This window comes from Uranotaenia lowii, chromosome 2 (assembly GCF_029784155.1).
Source record: "Uranotaenia lowii strain MFRU-FL chromosome 2, ASM2978415v1, whole genome shotgun sequence".
In the NCBI taxonomy this organism is placed as follows: Eukaryota; Metazoa; Arthropoda; class Insecta; order Diptera; family Culicidae; genus Uranotaenia; species Uranotaenia lowii.
In genome coordinates this window covers 21,883,234-21,900,844 of record NC_073692.1, presented here as the reverse complement: position 1 = coordinate 21,900,844, position 17,611 = coordinate 21,883,234, and the positions used below count along the sequence as shown (strand labels likewise).

Genomic DNA, 17,611 nt, shown 5'->3' with positions numbered 1-17,611 from the left:
TATAAGAATTTTTTTTTGTCGAAAGCTGGAAATCGGTCACCATAGGGTAAGGTTGCCTGATTGCCGATTTTATCCGGAATCGCTCGGATATTTAACATAAAATTTAAGAACAGTCCAGCCCAGCCCGGTTGCCCGGATTTGACAAATCAAACGAAATAAAAAGCAAATTGTGTTGTAATTTCTTTTAATTTATGCCTCCAAAACGAAATTTTTCGAGCAGGTTATATAAAAATAAATATGATATGTTTTTTGGAAACCTTAAATAGCATTGGAGATCTTTCGATGACCTTTGATGGGACTTTTTTTCAATTTTTTTTCTTGATTTCTGTTGAGTAGTTCCTGGGTTTTAAGCAAAATTTACCCGGATATTGGCCGGATTTTTTGTTGTCAATTCTGAAATCCAATTCCCGGATACAGCAGGTTTTTGTTTAAAATTTCCCGGATTTGCCAGGCCCGGATACCGGCTGAAAAAATTCTGGCAACCTTACTATAGGGGCGTAATGAGAATCCCTAGGGTGGCTTCACTAGTCTATTCGTATATTTTCCCGTCTCATGTCCAATCATTATTCCTTGAATGCGGTATTCTATCGTATAAATATGTATATAACTCTTTTTGTTTTTGTATTTCCCTATCTGTCTCTTTTTTCTTCAAAAAGTGAACTAGATATTAGCAAACAATTGTAATCAAACAAAACGAACTTGGCTCCTTAAAGCCTAAAAGTATGAGAAAAAAGGGGTGAATAACATTACATCTATTCTAAAGTTTCAACTCATTTTAAGAGAATTTTTTGATAAAGATTTCGTTTGCATAAACTTTTCTCATGTGTGACATTCTTGAGTTCAAAAATCAACATAGAGACTATAGCCTTGCTGAAAATTTCGTAAAGTTCAGAACAAAGTATACTTGTTTGTGTTTTCATTCGAAAGTTTACACTAAAAGATACCGTATCCAGAAAAATAGTGAAAATGACCCAAAAGCCACGTGGAACAGTTTTGCTTGCAACGGATGTATATTAAGATTATTACAACTGAATTCAGTGCTATATTTCTTATTTTGCTTATGGTCAACTCTCAATTATTTAAAGAACAAGTTTGAAACAATATTACCGATGAGTTCAATTGATCCGTAGTTCAAAAGGGAATATTTTTCTTCTGAATGGCTCGTGATCACTGCTTAGCATCCAATATTTAATTATCATAGAACATAGTTTTTTGCCTTTGTGGTTGGAATTTGAACCATATGATTGAAAGCAAAATTTTAAATTTCTTCTTTTTTTGACTGTCAAGTGAGAAGAAATATGGCTGGAAAATAGTAAACAGTTCTATTATCAATCCATTTTGCTAAATTTTGGACAAAAATTAAGCTCATAATGGTCAATGGGGAGTCTCAAAACGGCCCAGTTTCACTATATTGCTAGTTCATTAGATACTTCAGGAGTCATTTTTGCAAGCGAAAACCATAAACAGGCTCGGTTCCACAGAAAAAACCGAAATAATGTTAAGTTTTCAGTCCAAAATAATTAATTTTCCCATACAATCTTTATAGTTCAAATTTACTAAGGTTAACGTTACCTGAAAATTCTACAAAAAATCATGGATGGAACCAAAACAAAGCTTTTAAGACCCCTGAGTTTGAGAATTTCAAAAATGACCCCAAATCGACTCAGACTATTCTGCCAATTCCAAGGTATGCCTAGGCATCATTTCAAGGTATGAATCACCCTTCCTAGAACAAATCATATGTATGAATTTTCTGCATCTTCAAAAATTTCATGGAAATATAAGAAATCAAAGCCAATGCATGGTTTCACTTTTAATTTTCATAATGTGCCCAAAATCGGTAGCTTTAAAAATATACCCAAAGTCCAAACAAATTGACCTATTTTTTTTTCGTGTATCGCAACTCAACCAAACATCGTTTCCAACTATCTTCGGTCCCATCTCGTCCAGACCATAAGTGTTCCTGGCACTTTCAAGCAAGATTGGGGACTCGGGACAACCGACAGTCGTAATTCCACCCTCGTCCATTTGACACCCTCGAGAGGACGATTAGAAGTGGTAATATTTCATTCCTGGTGGGCTCACCAGAAACTAATCTATCCACACAAATCCCAACCCTACGTTATGTTGCTGCGTTCGTTGCCTTCAGGAAGTCAGTAATCATGCATGTACTATGTTTGGTGTAGGTATATTTAATCTCCGATTCTTGTTGAAGCCAAGCAACTCTCCTACCCGATGTCTTTTCCTATACCAAAAGCTGTTGAAAGATGACAAGGGTCTAAGTGGAGGGTGTCTGTTCACACCGAAAACATTGCTGCGCTCTCATGTCACCCATACCCTTATTTTGTAAATCCGGGTCCTGTTTCAGAAGTCTCGGAGCTCCTGGCGCCCGCCATAAGAAATTTCATCCATCCCACCTCGGAAGGGGTAATTACAATGTGCCGGAATGTGTTGACCCTTTGAATAGAAATGAGCTTCTTCTGAAGGAGCTATGCTGAGGTTTGAGTGTCATTACACCAACGACACGATACCGAGACTCTTGATATTCGAGCGCTAGGTCTATTTGAATGATAAATTTCATGAGCACTAATTATTTCGCTGGGACACCCCAAAGCCCGCAACGTGTAATAGCTGTGTTTTCTGGGTCGCTTGACGAGAGCGTCGGCAAATATGTGTAAACATGCGGGGGAAGATTTACTGCTGATGAGAATCCAACTGCTTCGGTAAGATGAATTTGTGCCGTATATTGTGTGTGGCGGCCACAAAGCGAGAAAACTATTAAACTGTATCATAAATTGCGCTGATACTATCGCACGCATGATGAAGTAGCAATAATTCCAGGTTGAAATAATTATGTTTCTATTTTTGGACGTAGAAAATTCAACTGAGAATTCATACCATATTTTTGTATCTGCATGAGAAAGAGGTCAATAAGATACATGAAGTTCTAACTAAGATCAAATCTTTATATTTTATCTACATACAGTTCAGGAAAAACGTCTGAATTTATTTTGACAAAATAATTTCTGTGGAATGCTTCATTCGATGTCACTTAGATTTTTCTTGTGTCTCCCTATTTCTAGTACAGTAATTCTACAGTTCAAGCACTTTTTCGATTGAGAATGCCAAAAATTTATAAAAATAATCTTGGATGATCGATGAAATCAATATCACTACACAACACTAAAAACAGTTAAAAATGATTAGTGAAGAATTTCTACTATCTGAAATTTTGAGGCTCATGTTAGCAGTTTAAAAAGTAAGAAGATATTTATCCATATTGGAAAACCATGCGGTGCACAACAATAAATATATCTGACATAAAATTTATTTTGTTTCGAATAGAACTTCGTGAACAGAAACATTGAAAATGTTTCCAAAAGCATATGACTGAAAGTATAATCTTAATGGTAACTGGAAGATTTGCAATAATTTGAACACCCATCAATCGATAAATAATAACAAGCTAAAAAAAATGAGGCTAGTCAATCGCCTTTCAAGATTAAAGCAGATTGTGTGCCTCACGACTTTGCAACATTAACATTGCAGTAATTTGGATACGGGCATTCGAGCGGCCCTCAGTCATATGGATATTTTCAAAAGCCAAAGTATCACTCCCACCCCCTATTTTTGATTCCTTTATCAAGAAAGCTAACTGTGTTCAATTTTATTTTGAATTAACATCTCTATGGCGACCCTCTAACGCCTTTAAATTTAAAAATGGTGAAAATTTCCATTAAATAATGAAAATTATTTTTAGGTAACACTGTTATAAATTGACTACTTTATTCAAGTGAAGATTTTAATTTTAGGAACAACTATATGGATAACAACATGTTGATTTGGACGTAACGAGGAAAGTTCTTGACCTTTTGTTAATAATTTCTCAGACGTTTTGAATGAAGATGTATGAAAAATCGAAAATTTTACAAAAGTATCTACAACTTTTTTGGTTAACTTTATACTTGTTTATCTTCTTCGAAAATTTTTTTCATGAACTTAAATCTAAGAAATGGGAGATTCAGAAATGTCGTGAAGATTTTCAACGAATGTTAATGTGATTTTTGAAATAATAATCTCTCCGTTCCTATAAGTTTAAAAAAAAATGCATTGTGATTATAAAAACATGGCTGAACTATGCCTCACTGCTAAACACCATTTTATGGTTGATACAAAACGGAAAGAAGAGGAGCCTCCTTGAAATGCCAAATTTTTGAAGATTGACTGTTTAATTGTTCACCAATAAAGCTGATTGGTTTTGTTCTGTTGGTTTTACTATTTTCACTGCGATCTGCAATTTTTTTTCTTAAGCATCTTTTGTAAGGGTTATGTAAGTCTGTTTTTTCCGGAAAGAAATTTAAAATTATTTAAGATATTTTGATTACAACAATCTTATCCAGTTATTTTTTGGTATTAACGTAACCTTTGTCTTATTTCATAAATTTAAGGATTTTTTTTTTTGAGAAGTCGAATCCGAAAGGAAATATATTAAAAGAAATTTTAAAATGTTACAAATGATGTAAAATCGTTGCTCGTTGTTGATGATTCCTCTGTTATAGATTTCTGTTTCATCATTACTTATTTTTAGCCTTTAAATCATAATTTGGCCATTAATTCCTACTAAAGTTGCGATTGGAACATTGCTATCCTAAAACAGTTTCAGGAGAGTCTGGAGCCAAATACCAGAAGTGGCATAAAAATGCTCCAAGAGCAGCTTTATTGTTTTTTGGGTATATTCTGATAAGTTTTTGAACCTTTCATAGATGCCTATGCTTATGCTTATGCTTATGCTTATGCTCATGCTTATGCTCATGCTTATGATACAAACACAAACAGATCTTGTGAGCATCCCGGTGAGTAGTAAAAATACATTTACTACCCACATTTACTCGGCCGAGCCCACTGTTCAGTTTTATACGCAAAGACAACTGGATCATTGGGAGGAAGAAACGTGGACAACTGTACCATACGTTTTCATGATTAGATTTTTTAAGGTTGGGAGCTTATTTGTTAGAAGTTAGCTCCTAGATACCGATCCTTGGATATTCCTGCTCAAATGGATGGGAATAAGGTTATTTCACACAGAAATTCGAAATTTCAGGCGGACTTTGATACATTGCTGTTTGTTTCCAATCAGTTTGCTTAAATTTATAAAAGTTGTGATTTGGAAATTTTGAATTTCTTTGTACCTTATTCATTAGCCAGTATAGATTTATTATTAATTGAATGGGAGCTAGGTTTTAACAAAGATAGGAAGTAAGGGTCACTTTTCTGAAAAAAACATAAAAAAACATTACAAAGTTTTTAAAATAGTGGTTTCAACTTAATGGTTATTTTTCCATAGACCTGAAAAAAAATTATGATAATATACTTTTTGTAATTTTTTTTCCAATTCTTCAAAATACTGGAATTTTAACATAATTTTGAAGATATATTCATTGTTATTTCTCAAAGCATAAATCAAATCATTTTGCAAGTTTTAAAAAAGTTGTTAAAGTAGTTATCACAATATTTTTTTTTGTATTTTATCACTGTTTTTTCCACGATTTTTAATACTCGTCAAATTCACGCTTGATTTTATCACGTTATCATGGCATGAGAATCACGTTATCATTGGGCAGCCTTTAGTGTTGTCTGAACCAATTTTTTTTAAAGATGAAATTCTTTTGCTTTGCCTTAAAATATGTAAATGGGTCTCAAATTTTTTTCTCATAATTATAAAAAAAAGAAAGAATTTTCTGAGGACCATATATCCAATTTTGAGAAAAACGCTTTAAAAGTTTTAGTTGTGCTAATATTTTTCAAAATAATAAGTTTTTCAGTTCATCAAAGGCGTGAAGATCGAAATATTTTTCGTGGTAAAAACTTAGTTGGATTATGGGATTAAAGTTGGCCTTGCTTGTTGGCCGAGGGACGGTAGTTTTTTTTCGCGGCCGCATTTTTCTTCGGCAGTCCCTAAATTACATTTTTGTTTTCCTATATAGAATTTTTTTTCCGAAGTTAGTCATCGTATTGAATAATTGTCTTAAAAATAATGAAAATCCTTGGTGTGTTGGTTAGATGGTTTCTCGGGAATACTGGTAATGGAAATCGACTTCAATCCGTGCATTTTTGTGGATTTGTCGAGTGAAGATGTCTATTTAGATCTGGAATGGAATTTTGTTCGATTTGAATTGAAGATTTGAACAAAGTTATTTTGAATCAGTGTTGAAGATGGAAAAATTTTAGTGATTTTCAAATAGTTCATTATCTTTTTCGAAAGTGAAAATATCTATAATAAAAAAATAAGAGTGCCAGCGTCGATTTTTTTCCCGCCGATTGCATGGATTTCTTCAAGGCGGAAGCAGGTCGCGGAAGAAGAGGTTTTGTTCAACAAAGGAATCACATCAGCTAGGTATAACTTATAGCATTGATCATTTTAAATAGCATTATATAAAATAGTAAAATAGCTTAACAATATTATTGGGGATTCATGGAGGGTAGGACAGGGCATCAAACGAGCGGAAAACTGATATTCAATGGATTGTGGGTTCAAGCCAGCCGGAGTATCTCGGCTAATTTGTGATCTTGAGTAGGTAGCTTAGGTACCTTTCCAGGAAGCTTCATTTGTTTCGAACAGTTTGAAGGGAGTGAGATGAGTCCAACCTGTCCCAAGCCAGTGGTAACGGACCCCTTGGTTGTGCTGCAAATATTGTTGATGAGTTAAGCATGAATAATATTTGAATGTGCGATTGAGACTTCCCGTACCGACTCAGGTCGAAAGACTTATCAGCCACTGGTGGGTCCAACATACATACATATGTACATACATACATACATACATACATACATACATACATATATACATACATACATACATAAAAACTTAGTTGGATTATGTTTTTGGTTGTTAAAAATAAAGTTTATTCGACAAAAAAGTTTCTCACTAATTTGTTTGTAAGCAACTTGTTTGCAAACCGTTTTTCTGGTGGAGAGCTCAAAAAAATTATGAATTCAATGATTGAACTGATAAATGAGTGATTAGATAATATGCTGGTGAAATATGTGTATTGTTATCAAAACTCTGGGTTTTGAATTTGTATCTTGACATAGCAGAAGACAGATGTTATATCTAATTCAGCACATTTGGTTGGCTCTGTGGGTCCATTAGCTAACCTTTATTTATTTAAATATAGACACCATTTATTATACTAAATAAAACATATCATTTAGCTCTTATTTGCGTGCATGTATGCTAGAAGAATTTTCTGATACAGTTTGAGCTCTGAACCCAAGAAACCTAAAGTCTCGTTTAAAAGGTCAAACACAGCTCAATCAGCATAATCAATGTGCTGAAGTTTGTTTTATTGAGCACAAAATTTAGGTTCTTATTGAAACTTTGAAGTTCCATTACAGATTTGAACGGCCTTCTGTTCAGCTCAAAGTACTCGTTTGATCAGCAAAAACCAAAAAAAATCTTTTCTCTCCTCTCTTACTTCGATTACCACCAGCCCATGAACCCTAATGAGAAAAATTAGTCCTGATATCAGATTTGAACTGCGACCCTTCGAGATGATAGCCAAATATGCTGCCACGACGCCACGCCTAGATGTAACCTCATCAGCAGCTTAAATTCAAAATGGTGATAAGTTTTCCTAGCATACCCGCAAGGAGAGCCAGCGACTCAGCAATATTAAGACGCGGCATGTAAATAAAAAATCCGTAAAAAAATCGGTTTTAAAATAAATTGGAATTCAAAATTTATAACCTTAAAGTATGAAATTAAACAGTTGATTGAGTTTATTTAGATATTTAATTCATGAATTGCCTCAACTGATTTTCAATGTGTGATAAATTTGTGGTAAGTAAATACAGTTAGATGATTTTTTTAAAGTGAAAAAATTACTCTTCTCCAAATCAATCCTTTGTGAGTTAGCTACCAGTTGTCCTGAGTTGAAATTTCAATTTAAATTATATGTTTCAACAATTTCCGAGTTACAAAAAGGATTTATTGATTATATTCCCTTTTATGATGTTCATTAACATTTTAAATTCGTAATGAGGCGGACATGTCTCAAAAAGGCTGTTTGAGGATTTTTTTGAAACTTCAAGTCCATGGAAGGATATTTGAGGCCCTATTTGTACCTTTAATACTGAGTGATGCAATTGACGTGTCACAGTAAGGCAATTTGAGCAACATGTTGTAACTATCATGCTCGCCTTCGAGAAAATTCGGTACCAATTCCCTTTAAAAACAGCACGCGTTTAAGTAGATATGGGATTTTTGGTGCTTGGGAATTCTTCTTTTTCGTGATATGTCGCTTAATTTTGAACCACAACCCTAATAAAAAAGTGTTTTTCATAAATATGTTGCTATTAATTCGCAATTTAGTATTTAATTAAAATTTGACTTCCTACTTAACCTGTATTTTTGAGTTGCAAAGTTTACAGCATTGTAACGAAATTTCCCTCTTAATTGGTCAACCCAATAAACTGAGTCTGATCTGCAATAAACATAGTGCACATAATTGAAAATCAGCGTTGAAATTTTGAGCAACACTGGATAAATTTATGTACCTGTATTATCAATTGTGATGTGATGAATTTGGAAGGTTTTTTTTTTATTGACGATCATCTGTCTTGTTCTAGAATCAATAATCAAAGAAAATCATAACAGAACAAGTTGAGCCTTCCTAACCCCCCAACTCTAAAACCAATAAAACATTTCATCTGCTTCCGATTCCAATTCCCAGGTGACCCCAAACATCTTCGAGTTCATCAAATCGCCGGTGAACATCATCGACCTGGCGGCCACTCTCAGCTTCTACACCGACGTGTGCCAAAGGATGGGCGAGCAGACGGGCCTTCTGGAAGCGTTCAGCATCGTCCGGATCCTGCGGTTGTTCAAGCTGACGCGCCATTCACCCGGGCTTCGGATCCTGATTCACACTTTTAAAGCGTCGGCCCGAGAGTTGACCCTGTTGGTGTTTTTTCTAGTGCTCGGAATCGTCGTTTTCGCCAGTTTGGTTTATTACGCCGAAAAGCTACAGGTGGGTTTTTTTATGTACATATTTTTTTACTCTTGAATGTACAAACTTTTCAGAACAAATTTTCGCTTATTTTTTGTTTATTTCGTAGTTGGTATCTTTACCGAGAAAAACTCAACAAAGCACAACTAAAAGTATTGATGAGATGATTATGGTATTGGGAACATTCACATGAAAGGAGAAGAACCGTCTCGAATCGATAGCATAAAGACAAGAGAAAAAAATCAATGACAGACATAAAATTCTTTCTTCATTCTGTACACTCTGCTGCAGAGCGAAAGTTGAATTCCCATAATCGTCATTTCCATTCTGACAAATGGAACAGTTTTGCCTCCGTTTCGTTCTTTTGCTGTTCTAGCGCAAAAATAAAAGAAAACGCAGGACGATGGCGAGCCCCAAGTCCTATCACGTCTTGCAAATGGGCGCCAATGGAGGTCCTCGATTCTTGACGACTTTGCCATGATGTCATCGTCTTCAACACGAGCTCAGCTATACTGGCTCAAAGGAAAAAAAAAATGGAAGAGAAAGTAAAGATGTTTCTAACCTTTTCAAAGATCAAAGCTTTTGAGGAAAAATTGCTTGATGCGATGAGAATGAAATCATTCGAGAGATGTTTTGATCTTAAACAAAAGGTTGAGACATGTTTTTCTGAATTTGTTTCAATGGCTTCAAGACACGTTCTAGAAAACATTGAACTAATTTCATATTCGTAGTATTTTTATTTTGTTAAGTGAGTGTTTCTTTTGATTGACTGAGATTTAAACAAAAGTCAAAATACAGCCAGAACGTGATTCAACCTCCATCACACAAAAAAGTTCCACCAACTGTTTCACCTCACCGTTTCGTGATATCAATCGAAGAATAAACACAAAGGCTGAGCCGTGTGCCACAACAAAACGTGTTAATGGAAAATTAATTACCGAAGTTTGCCCCGGAAAAAACGTGTTGAGCTCCAAGTAATCCCAAGACGGGCGCCCATCGTTAAGTTAATCGTTTCGGTGTTATTTTTCTCTTTTCGGCGATCATCATCATCCGACACCTTCCTTCGGTAAATCACCTCTAACTTGGAAAAGTTTTCGTCAAATTTCTATCCGACACCAACCACCTGAAGAGAAGAGTTCACTTGCTTTGGAGAAAGAGGCTCTGTGTGGGCCCGATGGAAATTTTCCAAAAAGCACTCCAGAAGTTTTCCGTCTCTTTGGCTTGTTGATTCAGTATAATAATCAAATCAAGAAGCAACTTTGAAATGTTTTTCAGCGTCAAATTTCGAGATGCTTGAAGACGCGAAAAATGACAAACAACAAGAAAGTCTTTCTCAAAAAATTTAAAACACTAAAAATAAGTTTTTTAAATAATAAACAAACAAGAGCCATTCGAAAACGAACAAGACAAAAATTACAAAAATGACAAAAATGACAAAAATTACAAAAATCACAAAAATTACAAAAATGACAAAAATTACAAAAATTAAAAAATGACAAAAATTACAAAAATTACAAAAATTACAAAAATTACAAAAATTACAAAAATTACAAAAATTACAAAAATTACAAAAATTACAAAAATTACAAAAATTACAAAAATTACAAAAATTACAAAAATTACAAAAATTACAAAAATTACAAAAATTACAAAAATTACAAAAATTACAAAAATTACAAAAATTACAAAAATTACAAAAATAACAAAAATTACAAAAATTACAACAATTAAAAAAATAACAAAAATTAAAATAATAACAAAAATTACAAAAATTACAAAACATACAAAAAAATAAATAAATCACAAAAATTACAGAAATGACAAAAACGTCGAAAATTACAAAAATTTCAAAAATAACAAAAATGACAAAAATGACAAAAATTACAAAAATTACAAAAATTACAAAAATTACAAAAATGACAAAAATTACAAAAATTACAAAAATTAAAAAAAATTTACAAAAATTACAAAAATTACAAAAATTACAAAAATTACAAAAATTAAAATATTACAAAAATTACAAAAATTACAAAAATTACAAAAATTACAAAAATTACAAAAATTACAAAAATTACAAAAATTACAAAAATTACAAAAATTACAAAAATGACAAAAATTACAAAAATTACAAAAATTACAAAAATTACAAAAATTACAAAAATTACAAAAATTACAAAAATTACAAAAATTACAAAAATAACAAAAATTACAAAAATTACAAAAATTACAAAAATGACAAAAATTACAAAAATTACAAAAATTACAAAAATTACAAAAATTACAAAAATTAAAAAAATTACAAAAATTACAAAAAATAACAAAAATGACAAAAATTACAAAAATTACAAAAATTACAAAAATTACAAAAATTACAAAAATTACAAAAATTACAAAAATTACAAAAATTACAAAAATTACAAAAATTACAAAAATTACAAAAATTACAAAAATTACAAAAATTACAAAAATTACAAAAATTACAAAAATTACAAAAATTACAAAAATTACAAAAATTACAAAAATTACAAAAATTACAAAAATTACAAAAATTACAAAAATGACAAAAATTACAAAAATGACAAAAATTACAAAAATTACAAAAATTACAAAAATTACAAAAATTACAAAAATTACAAAAATTACAAAAATTACAAAAATTACAAAAATTACAAAAATTACAAAAATTACAAAAATAACAAAAATAACAAAAATTACAAAAATTACAAAAATTACAAAAATTACAAAAATTACAAAAATTACAAAAATTACAAAAATTACAAAAATTACAAAAATTACAAAAATTACAAAAATGACAAAAATAACAAAAATTACAAAAATTACAAAAATTACAAAAATGACAAAAATTACAAAAACTAAAAAAATTTAAAAAAAATTACAAAAATTACAAAAATTACAAACATTACAAATACTACAAAAATTACAAAAATAACAAAAATTCTAAAAATTACAAAAATAACAAAAATGACAAAAATGACAAAAATTACAAAAAAAAAAATTACTATCAATATTACAAAAATGTCAAAAATGACAAAAATGTCAAAAATGACAAAAATGACAAAAATGACAAAAATGACAAAAATGACAAAAATGACAAAAATGACAAAAATGACAAAAATGACAAAGATGACAAAAATGACAAAAATGACAAAAATGACAAAAATGACAAAAATGACAAAAATGACAAAAATGACAAAAATGACAAAAATGACAAAAATGACAAAAATGACAAAAATGACAAAAATGACAAAAATGACAAAAATGACAAAAATGACAAAAATGACAAAAATGACAAAAATGACAAAAATGACAAAAATGACAAAAATGACAAAAATGACAAAAATGACAAAAATGACAAAAATGACAAAAATGACAAAAATGACAAAAATGACAAAAATGACAAAAATGACAAAAATGACAAAAATGACAAAAATGACAAAAATGACAAAAATGACAAAAATGACAAAAATGACAAAAATGACAAAAATGACAAAAATGACAAAAATGACAAAAATGACAAAAATGACAAAAATGACAAAAATGACAAAAATGACAAAAATGACAAAAATGACAAAAATGACAAAAATGACAAAAATGACAAAAATGACAAAAATGACAAAAATGACAAAAATGACAAAAATGACAAAAATGACAAAAATGACAAAAATGACAAAAATGACAAAAATGACAAAAATGACAAAAATGACAAAAATGACAAAAATGACAAAAATGACAAAAATGACAAAAATGACAAAAATGGCAAAAATGACAAAACTGACAAAAATGACAAAAATGACAAAAATGACAAAAATGACAAAAATGACAAAAATGACAAAAATGACAAAAATGATAAAAATGACAAAAATGACAAAAATGACAAAAATGACAAAAATGACAAAAATGACAAAAATGACAAAAATGACAAAAATGACAAAAATGACAAAAATGACAAAAATGACAAAAATGACAAAAATGACAAAAATGACAAAAATGACAAAAATGACAAAAATGACAATAATGACAAAAATGACAAAAATGACAAAAATGACAAAAATGACAAAAATGACAAAAATGACAAAAATGACAAAAATGACAAAAATGACAAAAATGACAAAAATGACAAAAATGACAAAAATGACAAAAATGACAAAAATGACAAAAATGACAAAAATGACAAAAATGACAAAAATGACAAAAATGACAAAAATGACAAAAATGACAAAAATGACAAAAATGACAAAAATGACAAAAATGACAAAAATGACAAATATTACAAAAATTACAAAAATGACAAAAACGAAAAAATGACAATAATGACAAAAATGACAAAAATGACAAAAATGACAAAAATGACAAAAATGACAAAAATGACAAAAATGACAAAAATGACAAAAATGACAAAAATGACAAAAATGACAAAAATGACAAAAATGACAAAAATGACAAAAATGACAAAAATGACAAAAATGACAAAAAGACAAAAATGACAAAAATGATAAAAATGATAAAGATGACAAAAATGACAAAAATGACAAAAATGACAAAAATGACAAAAATGACAAAAATGACAAAAATGACAAAAATGACAAAAATGACAAAAATGACAAAAATGAAAAAAAAATGACAAAAATGACAAAAATGACAAAAATGACAAAAATGACAAAAATGACAAAAATGACAAAAATGACAAAAATGACAAAAATGACAAAAATTACAAAAATGACAAAAATGACAAAAATGACAAAAATGACAAAAATGACAAAAATGACAAAAATAACAAAAATGACAAAAATGACAAAAATGACAAAAATGACAAAAATGACAAAAATGACAAAAATGACAAAAATGACAAAAATGACAAAAATGACAAAAATGACAAAAATGACAAAAATGACAAAAATGACAAAAATGACAAAAATGACAAAAATGACAAAAATGACAAAAATGACAAAAATGACAAAAATGACAAAAATGACAAAAATGACAAAAATGACAAAAATGACAAAAATGACAAAAATGACAAAAATGACAAAAATGACAAAAATGACAAAAATGACAAAAATGACAAAAATGACAAAAATGACAAAAATGACAAAAATGACAAAAATGACAAAAATGACAAAAATGACAAAAATGACAAAAATGACAAAAATGGCAAAAATGACAAAAATGACAAAAATGACAAAAATGGCAAAAATGACAAATATGACAAAAATGACAAAAATGTCAAAAATGACAAAAATGACAAAAATGACAAAAATGACAAATATTACAAAAATTACAAAAATGACATAAACGAAAAAATGACAATAATGACAAAAATTACAAAAATTACAAAAATGACAAAAATGACAAAAATGACAAAAATGACAAAAATGACAAAAATGACAAAAATGACAAAAATGACAAAAATGACAAAAATGACAAAAATGACAAAAATGACAAAAATGACAAAAATGACAAAAATGATAAAAATGACAAAAATGACAAAAATGACAAAAATGACAAAAATGACAAAAATGACAAAAATGACAAAAATGACAAAAATGACAAAAATGACAAAAATGACAAAAATGACAAAAATGACAAAAATGACAAAAATGACAAAAATGACAAAAATGACCAAAATGACAAAAATGACAAAAATGACAAAAATGACAAAAATGACAAAAATGACAAAAATGACAAAAATGACAAAAATGACAAAAATGACAAAAATGACAAAAATGACAAAAATGACAAAAATGACAAAAATGACAAAAATGACAAAAATGACAAAAATGACAAAAATGACAAAAATGACAAAAATGACAAAAATGACAAAAATGACAAAAATGACAAAAATGACAAAAATGACAAAAATGACAAAAATGACAAAAATGACAAAAATGACAAAAATGACAAAAATGACAAAAATGACAAAAATGACAAAAATGACAAAAATGACAAAAATGACAAAAATGACAAAAATGACAAAAATGACAAAAATGACAAAAATGACAAAAATGACAAAAATGACAAAAATGACAAAAATGACAAAAATGACAAAAATGACAAAAATGACAAAAATGACAAAAATGACAAAAATGACAAAAATGACAAAAATGACAAAAATGACAAAAATGACAAAAATGACAAAAATGACAAAAATGACAAAAATGACAAAAATGACAAAAATGACAAAAATGACAAAAATGACAAAAATGACAAAAATGACAAAAATGACAAAAATTACAAAAATTACAAAAATTACAAAAATTACAAAAATTACAAAAATTACAAAAATGACAAAAATGACAAAAATGACAAAAATGACAAAAATGACAAAAATGACAAAAATGACAAAAATGACAAAAATGACAAAAATGACAAAAATGACAAAAATGACAAAAATGACAAAAATGACAAAAATGACAAAAATGACAAAAATGACAAAAATGACAAAAATGACAAAAATGACAAAAATGACAAAAATGACAAAAATGACAAAAATGACAAAAATGACAAAAATGACAAAAATGACAAAAATGACAAAAATGACAAAAATGACAAAAATGACAAAAATGACAAAAATGACAAAAATGACAAAATGACAAAAATGACAAAAATGACAAAAATGACAAAAATGACAAAAATGACAAAAATGACAAAAAATGACAAAAATGACAAAAATGACAAAAATGACAAAAATGACAAAAATGACAAAAATGACAAAAATGACAAAAATGACAAAAATAACAAAAATGACAAAAATGACAAAAATGACAAAAATTACAAAAATGACAAAAATGACAAAAATGACAAAAATGACAAAAATGACAAAAATGACAAAAATGACAAAAATGACAAAAATGACAAAAATGACAAAAATGACAAAAATGACAAAAATGACAAAAATAACAAAAATGACAAAATGACAAAAATGACAAAAATGACAAAAATGACAAAAATGACAAAAATGACAAAAATGACAAAGATGACAAAAATGACAAAAATGACAAAAATGACAAAAATGACAAAAATGTCAAAAATGACAAAAATGACAAAAATGACAAAAATGACAAAAATGACAAAAATGACAAAAATGACAAAAATGACAAAAATGACAAAAATGACAAAAATGACAAAAATGACAAAAATGACAAAAATGACAAAAATGACAAAAATGACAAAAATGACAAAAATGACAAAAATGACAAAAATGACAAAAATGACAAAAATGACAAAAATGACAAAAATGACAAAAATGACAAAAATGACAAAAATGACAAAAATGACAAAAATGACAAAAATGACAAAAATGACAAAAATGACAAAAATGACAAAAATGACAAAAATGACAAAAATGACAAAAATGACAAAAATGACAAAAATGACAAAAATGACAAAAATGACAAAAATGACAAAAATGACAAAAATGACAAAAATGACAAAAATGACAAAAATGACAAAAATGACAAAAATGACAAAAATGACAAAAATGACAAAAATGACAAAAATGACAAAAATGACAAAAATGACAAAAATGACAAAAATGACAAAAATGACAAAAATGACAAAAATGACAAAAATGACAAAAATGACAAAAATGACAAAAATGACAAAAATGACAAAAATGACAAAAATGACAAAAATGACAAAAATGACAAAAATGACAAAAATGACAAAAATGACAAAAATGACAAAAATGACAAAAATGACAAAAATTACAAAAATGACAAAAATTACAAAAATTACAAAAATGACAAAAACGAAAAAATGACAATAATGACAAAAATGACAAAAATGATAAAAATGACAAAAATGACAAAAATGACAAAAATGACAAAAATGACAAAAATGACAAAAATGACAAAAATGACAAAAATGACAAAAATGACAAAAATGACAAAAATGACAAAAATGACAAAAATGACAAAAATGACAAAAATGACAAAAATGACAAAAATGACACAAATGACAAAAATGACAAAAATGACAAAAATGACAAAAATGACAAAAATGACAAAATGACAAAAATGACAAAAATGACAAAAATGACAAAAATGACAAAAATGACAAAAATGACAAAAATGACAAAAATGACAAAAATGACAAAAATAACAAAAATGACAAAAATGAAAAAAATGACAAAAATTACAAAAATTACAAAAATTACAAAAATTACAAAAATGACAAAAATTACAAAAATTACAAAAATGACAAAAATGACAAAAATGACAAAAATGACAAAAATGACAAAAATGACAAAAATGACAAAAATGACAAAAATGACAAAAATGACAAAATGACAAAAATGACAAAACTGACAAAAATGACAAAAATGACAAAAATGACAAAAATGACAAAAATGACAAAAATGACAAAAATGACAAAAATGACAAAAATGACAAAAATGACAAAAATGACAAAAATGACAAAAATGACAAAAATGACAAAAATGACAAAAATGACAAAAATGACAAAAATGACAAATATGACAAAAATGACAAAAATGACAAAAATGTCAAAAATGACAAAAATGACAAAAATGACAAAAATGACATATATTACAAAAATTACAAAAATGACACAAACGAAAAAAT

At 28.6% G+C, this 17,611-nt stretch overlaps 1 protein-coding gene across 1 annotated transcript in view; it reads left to right on the top strand.

Annotated features, from left to right (window-relative positions):
* The window catches only part of LOC129741144 (potassium voltage-gated channel protein Shaw-like), a 178,145-nt gene that overhangs the window by 106,519 nt on the left and 54,015 nt on the right, over positions 1 to 17,611 (top strand). Inside the window, exon 8 of the mRNA XM_055732851.1 lies at positions 8,733 to 9,029. Within this exon, the coding sequence (XP_055588826.1) occupies positions 8,733 to 9,029 (297 nt within the window). The remainder of the gene's footprint in view (positions 1 to 8,732; positions 9,030 to 17,611) is intronic.